The sequence below is a fragment of the Epinephelus moara genome, chromosome 18, assembly GCF_006386435.1.
Source record: "Epinephelus moara isolate mb chromosome 18, YSFRI_EMoa_1.0, whole genome shotgun sequence".
Lineage (NCBI taxonomy): Eukaryota > Metazoa > Chordata > Actinopteri > Perciformes > Serranidae > Epinephelus > Epinephelus moara.
The window spans coordinates 12617002-12636143 of record NC_065523.1 but is presented as its reverse complement, the minus strand read 5'-3'; the positions used below and the strand labels follow the sequence as shown (position 1 = coordinate 12636143).

At 39.9% G+C, this 19142-nt stretch overlaps 1 protein-coding gene across 4 annotated transcripts in view; it reads left to right on the top strand.

Moving 5' to 3' along the window:
- Positions 1-19142, top strand: part of LOC126405628 (amine sulfotransferase-like) — a 49816-nt gene that overhangs the window by 18229 nt on the left and 12445 nt on the right. Inside the window, exons 1-6 of one of the 4 annotated variants that reach the window (XM_050069430.1) lie at positions 4672-5340; positions 5452-5660; positions 10022-10148; positions 11392-11486; positions 11693-11864; positions 11944-13802. The exons of 1 other annotated variant lie outside the window; for it this stretch is intronic. In XM_050069430.1, coding sequence (XP_049925387.1) covers positions 5199-5340; positions 5452-5660; positions 10022-10148; positions 11392-11486; positions 11693-11864; positions 11944-12053 — 855 coding nt within the window. In that variant the 5' untranslated portion in view covers positions 4672-5198 and the 3' untranslated portion in view covers positions 12054-13802. Of the gene's footprint in view, positions 1-4645; positions 5341-5451; positions 5661-10021; positions 10149-11391; positions 11487-11692; positions 11865-11943; positions 13803-17521; positions 17664-17775; positions 17985-19142 lie in introns of those variants that run through there. 2 more of the 4 variants (XM_050069433.1, XM_050069434.1) reach the window with 2 other exon arrangements.

Sequence of the window (19142 nt, the reverse complement as noted above, 5' to 3'; positions counted from 1 at the left end):
TGCCTCTGTCTGCAGGAACGAATATAAATCCCATACATGATGGGGTCAAATGGATTATGTGCATTATTAACCACAAAACAAGCAAATACTTCATCTTAATGACATATAACACTCATTATGCTTCAGCTGAATCCTCTAAGCAAATGACCATGTTGAATTGAAATTAGTTTATCACGTTAAATGTCCGAAATTGTATGAAATTGCTCCAATGCTTTAACCAATCTTTGTGCATAATCACACAGCCTGATATGCCCTGGCAAACACAGTGGGACTGCTGTACAGACCGTTGGTCTTTCTTACCCTAACCCTGGTTATTTTCTGAAAGCACAGAGCAAAGAAATGTCTTTTTTTTCTCCCCCGGTCTGCTGTCAGCAGGAGCAGGGATTTCAGCACCACGGACAGCGCGCGTAAAAAGACTTGACAAGTGTCTCCTTTAAATGTGTTTGCTACTAGCGAAATTATACATAATAAATGAAGACAGTGACATATTTTCAATAAAAAACAATAAGTTGAACGTTCATTTCAAACTTTTGTAGTACAATGATTTTCAGAATTGTGCGAGTGCGGCCGGAGAGCGGGCGGCAGTGTTTGATACAGGAAACTCGACATTGACTTGAAAATCAATTTCGGAGTGGGGGTGGTTCGAAACGGCGGTGTTTCGGAATGGAGGGCTGTCCCCTGTCAGGTTCATGCGGAAGTGACTCTGTGTGGTAGCGGTGACAGTTTTATTTCAGTCCATAACAGAAATCCCCACCTTGTTTGAGCTTCAGAAATGATTTTGGAAATGTAGCTTGTGTCGACGCTACCGCGCTAAGTGATCAATAAAAGAGCTTAACTACTGAGAAGTTACTTGATTCAGAAAACAGCGACGCTACCACCAAGCTACTGAGAAATGTAGTTAAACTACAAATGTCCGCTACTGTAGTGACGCTACTGCCCAACACTGGATGTTGGGAACATAAATTCAGGGTGTCACACGGAGGCACCAATTATGTTGGAAACAACAATATTAGGCCTCACCAAGGGGACGCCATTAAAGTTGTAAACTGGCTATTGTAAATAATGAATAATTATTAATAATAATTAATAATTATGTTAAATCACGTGACTTAATTAACATTAAATCACCGCATGGGGCACCATTCCCGTAAAGGGAAAAATGATAGCCAGTTAAAGATATCAGTCTCATAAAATACGTTAAACTATTAATTTGGAGTTTTGATTAATAATTAAATTAATGACAATCACCAACATTAACAGTAATGGCTGAAGGTTTTCATAGCTCTTGATGCAGCAGAGGTTGACTATTCATTCACTCTTGTGCAACATTAAACAGACAGCAGGTATGATTCCAAAGAATTGTATTTATTCACAAAGTAAGCAAAGCAAAACCAAACACACAATTCTAACAAACTATATACAAGCTTGGTGTGTATATATATGTGTGTGTGTGTGTGTGTGTGTGTGTGTGAGAGAGAGAGAGAGAGAGAGAGAGAGAGAGAGAGAGAGAGAGAGAGAGAGAGAGAGAGAGAGAGAGAAAGACAAAGGCAGGTGTAGTGATCAAAGGGCCATTTGGCCTACAAAACAAATGACTGATAACAGAGAACTATAAGATGGCTGGATCAAAGCTGCCTTCAGATCAGGGGAGGTGTTTGTCTGACCGTGTGGTCAGGATAGAGACAAAGGAAGAGAAGCGGGAACTTTGAGATGCCTCTTTGGGTGTAGCTCTGTTAAAAGCCTATTTGTTGATGAGTCTGCATCAATGTGACGTGTGTTGCAAACGGTCTGGATTAGTGCAGAGATTGTTTAGTTGTGTGCAAGAATCTGTCTGTGAACAGTATTTGCAAACTAAACACTTTGCTTTGGCAAAGCCAACTAATCAATGACCTGACTGCAAACAATCACAACAATAACTCAATGACAGCATTAAATCACATACAACAAGTTAAACAGTCTTGCTTAGCCTGTAAAGCTGTGATAAAGCTATTCCCAGCTGTTACATTACCAATCCTTGAGTGGATGGACGAAAGAGTCACTTGGTGGTGTGCTGCTTTGTTAGCCGGCAGAAGAAGGCTGGAAAGAGCTGTGGTTCCAGATGCAGTCTTTGGTGTGTGCTTTGTTCCAAAGGTGAAACTCTGAGGAAGCTGATCACTCAGGGTCTTTGCAGAGTTAGACGCTGGGTGCTAACTCACTTAGTTTTCCTTGTTGCTAGAAAGCTAGTTGCATACCTTGTGCTTGCAAATCTAACTTCTCTGGTTCAGGTTTGCCTCAGCCTTGAGTGTGTGCAAGTCGTGGTCCAGGAAAAAGAGTCTGTGATCAATTGCCCTCCCTTTTAGTGGTTTGGGGCAATGGAGCATCTGGGCTGTGTCAGGCCCAGCAGGAAAGAGGTGTGGCTGGCTTGGCAGCTACCGAGTAAGAGAGCATCAGGGCTGGTCCAGGCCCAGCTGGAAAGAGGTGGCTCTGAGAGATTGCAGGACTTATCTTAGAGTTTCTTACAGTGAGATCACGGAGGGGCATGTCACTGTAACAGTGCTGTGCAATCAAGTTTGACGACTGGTCTCACTGGGAGGTGTGAGGTGACCCCCCATGGAGATGAGTGTCAAATAGCTGTCTTTGTTTGAAGAGCAAAGAGCATGCAGAAAGGAAAAGCCTTCACATGTCCAGTTTAGATTTTAACAAATGACAAATCATCTGTGGTCCTGTGAATCCCAACAGTGACAACGTGTGTGTCAACTTCATCGAGTGTACCAAGTGCAGCACGATGCTGGTATATGACAGCAAAAAGAGGGGGACCTCGACACTTAAGAGACACATGACAAAGGCTTGCCATGGAAAGAAAGACGAGAGTCAGCCTTCAATGTCCATGTTCGTATCCTTAAAAAAAATTTCGGTTTTAAACCGGGCTCATAATTACAGTTAAAGGGACGGGCTGGGCTGGACTCGGACAGACCATGCATGGGCTCAGGTGGGGTCGGGCTGGATTTTTTGGGCCCGATCTAAGCTCTAATTCATGGCATTCACTGTTGCCAACTCCTCAGTAAGAAAAGTAACTATTGGCTGTCCTAAAAGTCGCTAGAAGTCGCTAAATGACGTCACCGCCTAATTTCCATAATTGTCCATATGCATGTAATTGTAATGGCTGCTGTAGGAGAGAGGAATAATGTCGTGGGAGAGACAAAAACTGAGTAAAAAACACCCTGAATATGTTTAGAACTACAAATGAACCTTCTTTCAGTGATTTATATTAGACAAAGAAAATTTTACATTTACATCCCACCCTGACTGTAAGCCAGGTCGGGATCAGCAAATGGCTGTTCCGCGCATGTGCGATTCACTTGCAGTCTGGACGCGGAGGGGTTAACATCTCCTGCTCTGACTGCAGCTGGGAGGGAGGACTGGGCCGCCTATGAGTGCTTTGGGGCGAAGGAAGGGCCCACGGCAGCATCCGTTGCTCGTTAAGAAGAGTAAGAACGATACATGCTTTCACGTCAGAGTCTCCAAAAGTCTCCAATAACATCAGAAAAAGTTGCTAGATTTGTCGCTAGTCACTTTTTTGAAAAAGAGTCACTAGAGGGTTCTGAAAAGTCGCTAAATATAGCGACAAAGTCGCTAAGTTGGCAACACTGATGGCATTGAGCCGCACAGTCAATTATCAAAGCTCAGCGATCTCTTAAACCTTAACAGCTTATGGTAAGCAACTGCATATAAGTGGTGGCAGGTGGTTGTGGGTTGTTTGATTCTCATTTAGCTGCATCTTATTATTTCTCATGTCGGTGCCATTATTGATTAATTTGCCATTGATTATTATTATTGCCTCCAGGTCTCCAATGCCCATCCATGAGTAAATTAATGTTTAAAAAGTAGAGATTCACTTCCTAATCAAACATTTTCGATGCATGTCATTCTGCTAACCAGCCGTGGTGGCCAGCTCTTAGGCTACTCGTGGTCTAGTCAGCTCTCACTGTCATCAACCATTACTAGCATAGCATGTAATGCATACATAGCATCATGCCTAGTAGCCATAGCTGGCCAAATCATTCAGGCGTCATCAATCATCGCAGGTCAAACTATTTCATAGTATACATGGCATCCTGAATCATAGCTTTGCAGGCTAAGCAGCACTGCATTCATGACATTGAAACCTCAGCCTTCGCAGGCTAAGCAGCATCAGCATCTAAGCGCCAAAGACTTTGTTAAAATCTTATCAGCACAATCATCTGTTAATCTGTACACCTATATTTCGCATTAAATTTGGTCTTTATTCCGTATCTCCTGATTGAAATGAAGCTCTAGCGAAAGTTCAGTGAGGAAGACAATACCTTAATGCTTAGTCTGTAACTGTCCTCCTCACCCTGCTATTCACCCCACGCACGCATGCTTACTCTCTATCTCTGGCTGTCAGTGTTCGGGGCTGTCAATCGGGTCATCAGCTTTTGTACAGCTGATCTACAATTAACCAATAGCACAGCGACACACCTTCTCCATCAGCCTATCATCTCACTGCTCCTTATTTTTAATATAGTTCTTTTTCAGCCCGCAGTCCTTTCATGCTGCTGCCATGCGTACCCTCCACCTCCCCATCACCACCCCGTCTCCTTGGATGCAGCCTCATTTCGCTCCATCATTCATCTACCAAGTCATCAGCCACCACCACCACCAGTGTCTAGACTCCATGGGGGGGATTTACCTTGCAGCCGCTCAGATGTCCCACGATCTCAAATAATCTCCCTGTGGTGTCTAAGCACCAAAGACTTTGTTAAAATCGTATCTGCACAATCATCTGTTAAAATGTACACCTATATTTCGCATTAAATTTAAATTCCTTACTCCTGTCGCTCCTGATTGAAATGCACACATCTGTAGTTGTAACCACTTAAAATGTGAATAATTTGAAGTTTTACAAAAAATGTTTTGCATTATGAATGAACCATGCTCAGTAATTTCACAGATTAATAGACAGACTCAAGGGTTTTTAAACATAAAAACATCAGCACTTTGTTGTATTTCCAAGTTTCTGTTGGTGGAAGTCTGTACCCAGCTGGCAGTGTTTCAGATATAGGCTTGTACATAAAAGAGCCAGCAGTCAATAACATATTAAACACATCGAAGTCCAGAGTCCAGCTACTGTTCCTGTGAGCTGAGAGGTTTTCTCTGCTCTCTAACATTTCTCTCATTGTTCTGTGTGATTCAGAAGAAATATGGAACAGATCTCTGATTTTCTCTTCAGGTATAAAAACTACAACTTTGTCGTTAACTTCACAACTCCAGAGCACATAGATTCTCTTCAAAGTTTTGAAATTCGAGATAGTGATGTATTCCTCGTCACTTATCCGAAGTCAGGTGAGTGAGACAAACTCTTATCACATTTTTTGCTTTTACAGTTTTGTGCATCGCTTGGAACAGATTTACTGATCAGGTATGATGTCTCCTGCCCCCCTCCCAACTCCACAGGTACTATATGGACTCAACAGATCATCATCTCCATCCTTGAGTTGGATGGGGGTCTGAAAAAATATCCAAACAACATGGAGCAAATGCCATGGCTGGAGCAAAAAGAGGAGGGTCAAGAAGATTACGCTCTGCGACCTTCTCCAAGGCTCTTTTCCTCTCACCTCACCCCATCTCTCATGCCTCCAGGACTGAAGGACAAGAAGGCAAAGGTCAGTATTTTATGGAAGTCCAAAACAGCATGACATTGTGTTCATATGATCAAACTTCACATATCTTTGTGTAATAATATCTTCCCTTCACTATTTATTCCATATATACTCTGCTATTTGCACTTCTGGTTAAATGTTTAACTCAGTCAATCATTTATTTGTCACATGAAGTCATACAAGGTACAACTCCAGTGAAGTGTGATCCTGTCAGCTCCCTCAACTTTTTCATTGCAGTATTGTCCCTTTTTTTGCCTCTTCTTACATTGATGGCTGCTGCTTTATAAATGTCCATATTTCCAGATGGTTCTGGTCAGTCATGGTTTCTGGTTGTGGAATGATTGAACTGTAGTTTGGGGTATTTCTGTTGTTTTACAAATTGAATTCATCACAGACTCAGTCAATTCATGCCATCTGTGACATCGACAGGTGTCCTGGAACTTGCTCCAAACTCTGACTGACCTCATCTCTTGTGTCACTGGGGGCCTGAGTCATAGTTTGTGGGTGGGTAGCAACTCTAAATTGCAGCCGCCTCTGAACAGTGCATAGCAGTGATCCAGAGTGTTGATTCCCCTTGTGGTGCAGGGCAAGCAGGACAGGACAGCACCTCATATTCCCACTGTCACACTAGTCCTTAAGTATGGGGTGCCGTTTGTAAAGTGGCTCACGCTGAAAATAACATCAACATTTTGCCACATTTAGCTTCAGACAATGTTTAAAAAAGTGTTGTGAATTTTTTAACGTCACCTTTTACCACATTTACAGCAATATTTGTTAACTTAGAAATATATTAAATAATTAAATCTAAATATTAAATATGGCACCTAAATGTTAAATGTTAAATCTAAATATTAAATCTAAATCTAAATGTTAAATCTAAATGCTAAATCTGAATCTAAATGTTAAATCTAAATCTGAATCTAAATATTAAATGTTAAATCTAAATGCTGAATCTAAATCTAAATATTAAATCTAAATCTAAATGTTACATCTAAATATTAAATCTAAATCTAAATGTCAAATGTTAAATCTAAATGTTTTGGGTGAAACTAAATATTTAGCTTAAATCTAAATGTTTTGGGTGAAACTAAATATTTAGCTAATATGCAAATTCACACTGCCGGTCACGGGAAGTACCAAAATAAAAGCTCGAGATGGTCAGACTGTGTTTATAGAATCAAATAACGAATTAAAACCAACTTGCTGCTTGCCAACATGACATGCTGGCAAGCTGCAAGGAGCATGGAGAAAGTGACCGACAGTGGGTGGGTGCTGGCCAAAACATCTCGATCGCTCCCTCATGGCTGCCTGTAGTACAGGTCATAAGTCCCACACCCTCCATAGAAGGGACACTAACAACTCAAAGTACATGTCAAATAAAATTTCTCCAAACATGTTTTTTGTTATTTTAGGTAGTTATTATCACAATAATGTATGTTCAAGTGTTGATTTCCCCCGATAAGTTGGTTTTAATTAGTTATTTGATTCTATAAACACAGTCTGACCATCTTGAGCTTTTATTTTGGTACTTCGGGTGACCGGCAGTGTGAATTTGCATATTAGCTAAATATTTAGTTTCACCCAGAACATTTAGATTTAACATTTAGATTTAGATTTAGCATTTAGATTTAGATTTAGATTTAGATTTAGATTTAGATTTAATATTTAGATTTAGCATTTAGATTTAACATTTAGATTTAGATTTAGCATTTAGATTTAACATCTAGATTTAGATTTAGATTTAACATTTAGATTTAAATTTAATATTTAGATTCAGCATTTATATTTAACATTTAGATTTAGATTTATCATTTAGATTTAACATTGAGATTTAGATTCAACATTTAGATTTAGATTTAGATTTAGCAACAGTACTGTAATTAGACAGTAACAGCAAGGTGTTTACTGTTCTCTTCTTACTACTACAGCGTGAAATTCAGGGTGCTAGCTGTATTATAAAGTAACCACTGTTTCCTCCCCTTACCTTCTTCATTCCCTTGACTGACAGTGTATGAGTGGGGAGTACAGACTGGATTATCAAGTTTCCACCCTTCTCAGGATCTTACTCACTTATTCACATACAAACAACAATGTATGTGCTGTTCTTTCATTCTTACTTTATAAGTTCACAAACAATGCAGCATATGGATGGAACGTGTTGTGTTACATTAAAATGTCATTTATTTCTCAGTTACTTTTATAATTTCTAATATCTATAACTTATTTCTTTGCTTTATTCTGGGGGTTGTTCTGGGGGTTGAAAAGTTGTGGGTGGTACCAATGGAACAGTTCCATATCATCCCCATTTTTTGGTCACCCCTCTGTTGGGGTACCTAGCACACAGATCTGGGACTAAAAGGTGGAGCTGTGAACACTGCAGTCCATTGATTGGTCAATAGTGGACGGTCACTCTGCTCAGCGCTGAGTTGTGGCTGGTTGTGAGGCTCATGTAACCACTGTTCATGCCATGGAGAGTTTTATTAGTAGACTGTAACCATAAAATGAAAGACTGAGGTGCCTCTCACAGCAGCTGGAGTCGGAGAAAATATAACTTAATTCACTGAGCCGACTGCCAGCGACTTTTATAGTGGAACGTCAACTTGTAATGTTGAGTTGACGGCGTGAATACATCAGCACACCTTAAATTTCACTGTGACAACTTTGGCCATTACTTTAGGTTTTATATGACACACTTAGTTAGTAATGAGTGGATCTTCAAGCATTTATTAATTTTGACTGGGTTATGTGAATGGCATATATTCTTATCCTCACTCGGAGAAAAAAAATGTATCGTGGAGCTCCTGTGGGCTCCGGTAACACTAAACCCCTGAGCTGGCCTGAGATGGACTAAATGCGTAAACCAGGTATTTTCAAATATCTCATCGAGCGAGACTCTCACTGCAGCCTGTTTTATTTTGTTGAGAAAATGTTGGCGTGCAACCCCGTTCTGTGCAGAATGATAAAGGAGGAAATACAGTCAGTCCTGGATGGAGCAGTGAGTGACAACAACCCCGCCTACATTTAAGGGTACTGTTTGCGGTGGAAACGCTAAATGGACCTAGGTTAGGTACCATGTCTGAAGGGTTACTTTTGGTTCCAAAGGTACCATAATGAAAGTGTTTGGTTGAAACAGGGCTTTAGTGGCAAGTGGAACTATCCTCTATTTAACTGGTTGAAACAGGGCTTTAGTGGCAAGTGGAACTATCCTCTATTTAACAAATGATTATTTATATACTGTAGGTTTTTTTACTGACTGCTTTATGGTTTTAGTCACTGCATCTCCAGACAGAAAAGCACTTNATTGTTTCATTTAAAACCCACTGTGGTGGTGTACAGAGCCAAAATGACGACAACTGTATCATTGTCCAAATAATTATGGACCTGACTGTAGGTTTTTTTACTGACTGCTTTATGGTTTTAGTCACTGCATCTCCAGACAGAAAAGCACTTGACTTTCAGCCTGCATGCGTGTTTGTCAGCCCAACAGTGTTGAAAGAAAGCAGCTAAAACTGCCAGTGAGAGCAGAGCAATAAGACAGCAGACAAGCTAGCCCTCAATTAGCTAGCAGAGACCACATCTGCTGATTGGTTACTCTGCTCTACAACTCTACAACAAGTCACCCGATTCGCTCATTTCTCTTTTGATCAGAGGAACAGCATAAACCCATTCTTTGCCATGAAATATATATATATGTATTGTGCAAATCCAATATTTTCATGTTCATTAATGAAAGTTAAATTATTAGTGGGAACTTCTACATGCTTATTCTGAATAGGGTAACCCAGGGATAGGCAATCTGCGGTTGTGGTAAATGTATGAATTTTAATTGTATAAAATTGTGTAAATTGTGTAAAATAATCATGATCCAAATATTGACCAAAATAATCAATTATGATTTGTGCCATCATCGAGCAGCCCTAGTATGTGTGTGTATGTATCTAGGTTGCTATGCACTTTTTCACTGTAGGGTTTTTATTCAATTAAAAGTCCAAACCCAAAAGATATTTAAGAAGCTGACAAGAACTGCTTCACTAACACAATTATTATAATAGTTGAAGATTAACTTTCTGTCAAATGAACTGACTCATAGTTTCAGCTGTAATTATGAGATACGAAGTCAAAATGATGAAACATAAAAAAACTTTCTTTCTCAAACAACAGACGAAACAAAGAATTAAACATCTGACCTCCTAAGTCAAAACTACAATACAAATTCAGGGTTTGTGACTCAGCATAATTTTTGATGGAATAGGCTTCTACGTGCCTAAGCTAAAACTCAAGGTGTGGTGTGAGTGGAGTTTGGCATCAAGGAGAGAACGTATTGGTTTCAACTCTGGGATGACTGATGTTTGTTTTTATGTCAGATTATCTACGTGATGCGGAATCCAAAGGACAACATTGTCTCCTATTATCACTTCAGTTACAACTGTAGCCACCTGGAGACTCCCAAGAGCTTTGAGGACTTCCTTGAGCAGTATCTGGCAGGCAACGGTAAAGTACCTGATAATCATCTGATCATCAAGAACTGACAGAAAGATCGGGAGGACTTTAAAGTCTATGTTGACAATACCTGTAGATACAGAGCACTTGATTATTAACATTTGAAAATCTCAGTATTTAAAAATCTCCTTTGGCCCAGGACACTTTTACAGGTCAAGTGTTGGTTTCATCAATGCTGAATGATTTCATTGTAATAGTGTAATGTACACTCAGCTCTTTTCTGTTGCATTCAGGCCAGTAGATTTTGTAGTAAAAAAAAATTACTCCAAGCACATGTGTTTTGAAATGATGAATTACTATTTATTAATGTAATGTTGTATGTTGTGTGTTTTACGCCTCCACGCCAGCGATAGCTGTAGTCGGAGGCATTATGTTTTGAGTTTGTCTGTCTGTCCATACGTCCATCCCATTCTCATAAACGTGATATTTTAAGAACGCCTGAGGAAATTTTCCAAATTTGGCACAAATGATTATCAGATTACTCTTTAGTGGTCAAAGGTCAAGGTTACTGTGACCCCACTAAACATGTTTTTGACCATAACTCAAGAATTCACAGGCGATTTGACAAAGTTTCACACAAATGTTTAATGGGACAAAATGATGATATTTTATATCCAAAAAGTCAAAGACCAACTTCACTGTGACATCATAATGTCATGCAAAAATACTTTTCTGGCCATTATTTAACGTCATATCTGAGAAACAGAAGGGGAGACATTTGGTCAGACACTGAATTAGTGACACTAATCTTGAGTGCCCACCTTGAAACTGTGCTGATTGTATAGATCTTCTGTGCTGCCGGAGGAAAGATGTGTGTAAAGCATACATGTTTTCAAAGACCACAAGGCCTGGCGAGGCCATAATATGAATTTTAATATTTTTATGACAAACTATACTATTACTTTTTTTATGATATTTTAATGGCAGACTATATCAGTGGATCCCAACCTCTACTGAATGGACGCCTTTTGTATCACTGAGTAAACTGATGACCATACAGTGTTTATGACAAACTAGTTTGTTTTGATGATACTGTAACATTTTTATTACACTTTTTATGGTGCACTGTTCTTTCTTTTGACATCTCATACTGTTTTTTTTTTTTTTTTTGCACTACTCTTTGTACTGTGTGGTTTGTTCATGTACTGCTGCTGTGACATGCACATTTCCCCTCTGATATAAATAATCTTTTTGTCCATCCATCCATCCATCCATCCATCCATCCATCATACAGTCCTTGCATCATCCTGGTTTGACCACATCAGGGTGTGGCATTCAATGAAAGACCAGTACAACATCCTCTTCGTGACCTATGAGGACATGATTTTGGTAAGATGTGGTTTCAATGTGGTTGTTCAGCATTTTCATTTAGCTTGGACTGAAAGATGGTGTGGGGAAGGGACGCATTTCAAATCCATTTAATACTATTAATTAAAAAGAGCCATGTTAATTTGAAAAAATAACCCTTTTAAAAAGAATGCAGTCTTTGTCAGTGTTTTAACTTGTTGTCTGTTGGGCCTCTGTTTCCCTTTTAGGACCTGAAGGCAGCAGTAACTAAGATCTGCACTTTCCTTGGGAAAAACCTGAGTGAAGCAGCCATTGAGGAAGTTGTAGAAAAAGCTACGTTTAACAACATGAAGAAAAACTCAAAAGCCAACTATGAGTTTGTGCCAAAAGATAAGATGAAGAAAGACTTCATGCGCAAAGGTAACGTAAAATAACATAACTGCAGCTCATGAGATATGTAAACAGATATCAAGTCCAGTTTGTTTTTCTGTCATTACAGGTAAGATCGGTGACTGGAAGAACACCTTTACTGCTGCTCAGAGTCAAAGAGTTGATCAAGTTTTTCAGGAGAGACTCGGTGATATGTCTCTGAAGTTCATCTGGGAATAAGCAGAGCAGCCACACAAACCTCAAGATGTTTACATCTGTTTAAGCCTGAGAATCCCCAAAAATCATTGACACTGTGTGTCTTATGCTTACAATATGTGCAGGAGCTAACTATAACTGTTGATATGCATCACAATAAGGCTTTATAACCCATGTTTGGAGAAAAACATGAAGACACATGAGCAGAAATCACTAATAAATGTAGTTGGCCAATTTGTTGTCTTTATTGAAGTCAACAGGAGTTAAATTGTGTTTCTTTATGTATGGTGAAGGCTTGTTTGGTCACTGAATCTGACTTTACACTTCAATTCTCTTTGTCTAAAATGAGAGTAAAGAAAACATTTTTTATCAGTAAACAAAACAGAATTAATATAGAGACTTTTTTAGGAAACAGGTTCTCTGAGTTATCAGATAACTGCTGTGTTCCAGATTGGATGTGAATCAGGGATTTATTCAACTAAAATATACTGATAACAGAGCAGACCTGCTTCATACAGATCCCTAAATTTATATTTAGACACGAATAATAATTTAGGGATTCAGGATGTTTTACTTTAAAAACATTTGATGCTGAAGACATTTAAGCCCCATTTTCAACCCTACCGAGATGCACCTGATCGTTGGACTGTTTAGCATTTCCACCACAGACAAAACTCTTAAATGCAGACAGGATGTTGTCACTGTTGTCACTGCTCCATCCAGCTCTGGCTGTGTTCCCTTTTCACCAGTGATACACAGGAATGTCTGCACCGCGTTCATGGTCCATGCAATGGGTTTGCACACGACATTGTAAGAATGAAAAACAACAGGCTGGAGTGAGAGTTGAGTCTTGATGTGATATTCAAAAATAGCATGTTTATGCATCAAGTCATGACCACAGAACACATCACATAATATCCTCAGATTCAGATCTTAATTAGCAGCACACTGATTTTAGCAACAGGACAGACTGATACCACAGCCTGTTGTGTCTAAATGGAGGGACTCTGAATCGCCTGTTGGAGGGCAGAAGTTGGTATTCTCTGTTTAGAAGGTTGAGGGGCGTCAGCACAAATGCTGTTAGCAAGTCTGAGCATGCACTTTGTGTGGGCAGCCCGAAAGAAGTGTGACACAGGTTGGCCAGTAATCTTAGCGTAAATTTGGAGTTGATTGTATAATTAAGGGCGGCACGGTGATGTAGTGGTTAGCACTGTCGCCTCACAGCAAGAGGGTTCCTGGTTCGATCGCCCCTTCTGTGCGGAGTTTGCATGTTCTCCCCATGTCAGCATGGGTTTTCTCTGGGTACTCTGGCTTTCTCCCACAGGCCAAAGACATGCAGGTTGGGGATAGGTTAACTGATTATTGTGATGGAAAATTCTGGTATTTAAGCATATTCAACCAATAATGTGTTGTATAAGGTTACTTGTCTTGATGAAACTGAACTTCTAACCTAATGATATGTGTTGCTCATTTAACTCCTGTTGTGACAGCAGTGAGAGATACAGCAGAGGCCTAATGTAAGCAGGTCAAAGGTGAGGCTCCCAGAGAGGCTCCAACAACCAAGTGTCCTTGTTAGTCTCAAGAGATATTGTGTCTTAGGAATGTCAAACCAACCTATCCACTGCAGGCGCCACATATTTTGACTGTTGATGTACATGTGTTATGGGAACTATAAAGATAGCAGGGCTAGAGGACTTGCTAGGTACTCACTGACTGACTATTCATGTGGTTGTATGTGTTTATGTCTCCATTCATCAATGCTTATTAAAACTCAAGAAAGACAGTCGACGTGTGAAACTTTTTCTTTAAACTGTTCATTAAATAGTTGTTTTGTCACCACAAAATTGGCGACCACAAAGGGACTTCATCTGTGATCGGATTCTGGAATTCTGGACTGAAGGTGTGAAGACTGTGCGCACAGCAAGAGCCAAGGCTCTTACCACCTCAAACTCCCCCACAAAAGAAGGTTGAGAGGAGGGCCTTCGCAGGCTAAGCAGCATAGCATTCACAGCATTCAGCCCTCAGCCTTGCAGGCTAAGCAGCATCACATTCACAGCATTCAGCCCCCAGGGGGCCATTATTAATTAATTTGCCATTATTATTATTGCCTCCAGGTCTCCAATGCCCATCCATGAGTAAATTAATGTTTAAAAAGTAGAGATTCACTTCCTAATCAAACATTTTCGATGCATGTCATTCTGCTAACCAGCCGTGGTGGCCAGCTCTTAGGCTACTTGTGGTCTAGTCAGCTCTCACTGTCATCAGCCATTACTAGCATTGCATTTGCATACATAGCATCATGCCTAGTAGCCATAGCTGGCCAAATCATTCAGGCATCATCAATCATCGCAGGTAAAATTTATTCATAGCATACATGGTGTAAGATTTGGCCCAGTGGTGGAAGAAGGGGTTGTAGTCAAGCTTCACCTGTTTTTTTCCATTTATTGAGTCACCATTTAAAGTGCAGGTGTGCAAAAATGTGCTTTTGTAGCAAAAAGAAAATGGCTAAAATAAAAAAACAAAAAAAAACAAAAACAAAAACAAAGATAAACTAAAAATGAACTCAAACTATCAAAAAGGTAACTGAGGTCAACAAACAGAAAAACGACCAATACTTGGCCCCAGGCTATGGAGCCCGAGTACATGTTGGCTGTCACTAGGCTCAAGCTGCACTGCCATCAGAGAAGCTTCTCCCTTTGCTTTTACACTGGAAGCTCCTCCTACAAGACAAACTAAAGTTAATTCAAATCAATCAACCAACATATGCTGCATTCATCCATTGCAACAATCCTGTAGACATCCACATTTCATCTCCTATAACCTGGCACAGATAAATCACAACTAATAACTCATTTAGACCCATAAACAAGCCTTTATACTGTACCACGAAACTCCCCCCTGTACTGGCTCATGCCTTGGTACACTGCAGCTCACCCCTCTCTACTTTTGTTTTGGAACCCTCCCACATTCGGTTTGTCCGTCCGACCAGGAACTACACACCAGGTAACAGAGAGAAGTTAAATCACAAATAACAGCGCAAATACTTAAATAAATGCTTTCAAATTACATTGTGGGTTTCTTTGTGATTATTCCCAAAGCTGGCAAGGATTGTAATCATATAGGCTACATTATAAACAACATCAATGTACCGATAGCATCTGCTAGCTTAGCATGCTAACACTAGCCTACATTGTTAACACCACCAACTACTATAAAGATACACACACACACACACACACACACACACACACACACACACACACACACAGGTTAAGTATTGCAACACTGAAGCTAACACAACAACACAAGTAGGCCTACACAACTCTATCTGCCGGCATGATGTAATTAAGTCTGTCTCATTCATGAAAAGTGAGTAAATCTGTGTGTAGATTTGCACATAAAAGCCTACTCTACTAAAAACCTACTCCGGATACAGGAACGCCGTGGGAAACTCAGATTTGATCGTAAACACGTGTGTATGATCATGAATGCCAATCCATCGTAAAGTGACAGCGCGCTCCCGGTAATCAGCAATTAGCATAAATCCCCGCCCATGAATAGCCAATGACCACCATATAAGGAGGTGTAGGTGCATCCTGTCGACCTGTCAGTCATGGCGCAAACAAAGAAAGAGAAAGAAAGAAAAAGAATTTTTCCGAAGCGGAGATCTAAATAATTTTGGGTGAAGTGGACTTAAGAAAAAACATTTTATTTTCTTCAGTTAGTAGTGGTGTGACAGGGACAAGCAAAGCGAAGACCTGGAGGGAGGTAACAGATGCTGTTAATGTTGTCTCTGTGGTACAAAGAACCATGTCAGAGGTGAAGCGTAAATGGTTTGATATGAAACTGGAGGCAAAGAAACGCATAAGCACGTACACAAACAAACAGAAGATTCATTTGTGGGGTTTTGAATGAAGTGGGAACGGGAAACCAGAGATGTTTTGTGCGTAATGGATAAACTCTAAATTAGTGATGGCGGTCGGAATGTAGAGCTATTTAACATTTATTTTAACAAATGATACGGATAACATATAGCTTACAGCAGTTTGTATGCATCGTCTTCAAATTATTTGAATCTTAATAGCCTAAAGCTCTGTTTTATACAACGTAAATTAAACATTTTTCAAATCAGATTTATTCATTCAAATGATCAAAAAGCCAAAAAAAAAAAAAAAAAATTCTTTGAGCTGGCGCGTGCTCCTTTGTGGCTCCACCACCTGCTGCTCCTGCTGCCCCTGCTGAACCCAGGCACCGAGGCCGAAGAGGCTGTGATCCGGCTGTCCTTACGGATATTTTTATTATCATCATTCAACATGTAGAAAGAATGTGTAATCTGTTGAGTCGATTTACATAGATAGGCTAATTCACAATCATGAACCATTAAACCTGCTAATTGCCAACTAATTTAACTAAATGTGTTATATTTTTAATATTTTGTCATGTTTAGATTACGTGTTTCAAAGGCATCTGTGTATTGTGTGCATAACAGACCGCAATACGAGTTAAAATTTTAATTTCCAATACTGACAAGCAATATTTATGTGCTTTACTAAATTTACACAAGCACTATGAGTGGTCAGGAGCAGGAGTAGATTTTGTTAGTAGCTACGAAAAGATCGGAGCTACTAAAATATTGATGAATGCGGACATGCACGTAAATTTCCGTCTGCGAACAGTTTACACACAAATTCCTTCTGCTCACGTTTCATGAATGAGACCCAATGTGTCTTGGCTGTGTGAGCTGTATTGAAACCTCAGCCTTCGCAGGCTAAGCAGCATCACACTCACAGCATTCAGCCCTCAGCCTCGCAAGGCTAAGCGGCATCACATCCATCTATCGCTCTGTGTTTTGCTCATTTCTGTGTCTTATCTCTTAGCAGATCATTCAGCTATGTTTGATTTATCATGGCTAAAACCATAAAGCTAGAGCCTCTGTGCACCCTTCAGAAACTGTGTTAAAAGGCTGCCGTCATCGACAGATTTATCTTGCTGCCGCTCAGATGTCCCACGATCTCATATAATCTCCCTGTGGTGTCTAAGCACCAAAGACTTTGTTAAAATCTTCTCTGCACAATCATCTGTTAATCTGTACACCTATATTTCGCATTAAATTTGATCTTTATTCTTTACTCCTGTCGCTCCTGATTGAAATGCACAAATCTGTAGTTGTAACCACTTAAAATGTGAATAATTTGAAGTTTTACAAAAAAAGTTTTGCGTTATAAATGAAACATGCTCAGTAATTTCACAGATTAATAGACAGACTATAAACGTAAAAACATCAGCACTTTGTTGTATTTCCAAGTTACTGTTGGTGGAAGTCTGTAGCCAGCTGGCAGTGTTTCAGATATAGGCTTGTACATAAAAGAGCCAGCAGTCAATAACATATTAAACACATCAAAGTCCAGAGTCCAGCTACTGTTCCTGTGAGCTGAGAGGTTTTCTCTGCTCTCTAACATTCCTCTCATTGTTCTGTGTGATTCAGAAGAAATATGGAACAGATCTCTGATTTACTCTTCAGGTATAAAAACTACAACTTTCTTGCTGACTTTGCAACTCCAGAGCACATCGATTCTCTTCAAAGTTTTGAAATTCGAGATAGTGATGTGTTCCTCGTCACTTATCCGAAGTCAGGTGAGTGAGAGAAACTCTTCATCACAATATTTGCTTTTACAGTTTTGTGCATTGCTGGGAACAGATTTACTGATCAGGTATGATGTCTCCTGCCCCCCTCCCAACTCCACAGGTACTATATGGACTCAACAGATCATCATCTCCATCCTTGAGCTGGATGGGGGTCTGAATAAATATCCAAACAACATGGAGCAAATGCCGTGGCTGGAGCATAAAGCGGAGGGTCAAGAAGATTACGCTCTGCGACCTTCTCCAAGGCTCTTTTCCTCTCACCTCACCCCACCTCTTATGCCTCCAGGACTGAAGGACAAGAAGGCAAAGGTCAGTATTTTATAGAAGTCCAAAACAGCATGACATTGTGTTCATATGATCAGACTTCACATATCTTTTTTTTTTTTTTAAAAGATATTTTTTGGGCATTTTTAGCCTTTATTTGACAGGACAGACAAGCGTGAAGGGGGAAGAGAGATAGGGAGTGACATGCAGCAAAAGGCCACAGGCTGGAGTTGAACCCGGGCCACTGCGGCAACAGCCTTGTACATGGGGCGCCTGCTCTACCACTAAGCCACTGACACCCCGAACTTCACATATCTTTGTGTAATAATATCTTCCCTTCACTATTTATTCCATATACTCTGTATATTACCTTGCACTTCACTGCTATTTGCACTTCTGGTGAAATGTTTAACTCAGTCAATCATTTATTTATCACATGAAGTCATACAAACTGTAATATTGCCATGATACAGGAATCTCATTTGAAGGAGGAGGAACCTAAAATGTTAAAACAGGATTGGGTGGGACAGGTATTTTTCTCCCCTGGCTCGGGTAGAGCCAAGGGAGTCTGTATTCTAGTTGCTAAAACAGTCCCATTTAAAGCTAGCAATATCGTAAGAGATAAGGATGATAGATACATTATAGTATCTGGTTTCTTATACAACACCAAATGTACTCTTGTAAACATATACGCTCCCAATACTGATCAGGCAACTTTTATCTCAGCTCTTGGCCCTATTATTTCTAAAGCGGTGGAAGGACCTATATGCCTTTCTGGTGACTTTAACTTAGCGAGGACACCATTAGATCATTCAGGGCCCCTGTCATCCTCTGATAGAATATCAGGGACAGCAATGGAGGGATTACAGTCTTTACTTGGTGTATCTGATACCTGGCAATTGATAAACCAGGGTGCACAAGAGTATACCTACTATTCCAGAGTGCACAATTCCTACTCAAGAATTGATTATATACTGCTATCCAATCAGTACACTCATAATATTATTGATTCTCAGATACATAGCATTGTATTATCAGACCATGCACCTGTCTCTGTCTCCTTTTTCCCATCACCCAACTTATGCAAAACCAAACAGTGGAGACTGAATAATTCCCTATTAAATAACAATGAGTTTGTTGAATCTATCGAAAAAAGGATTACTGAATTTTCTGAGATTAATTTAGATTCTGTCTCATCGATCT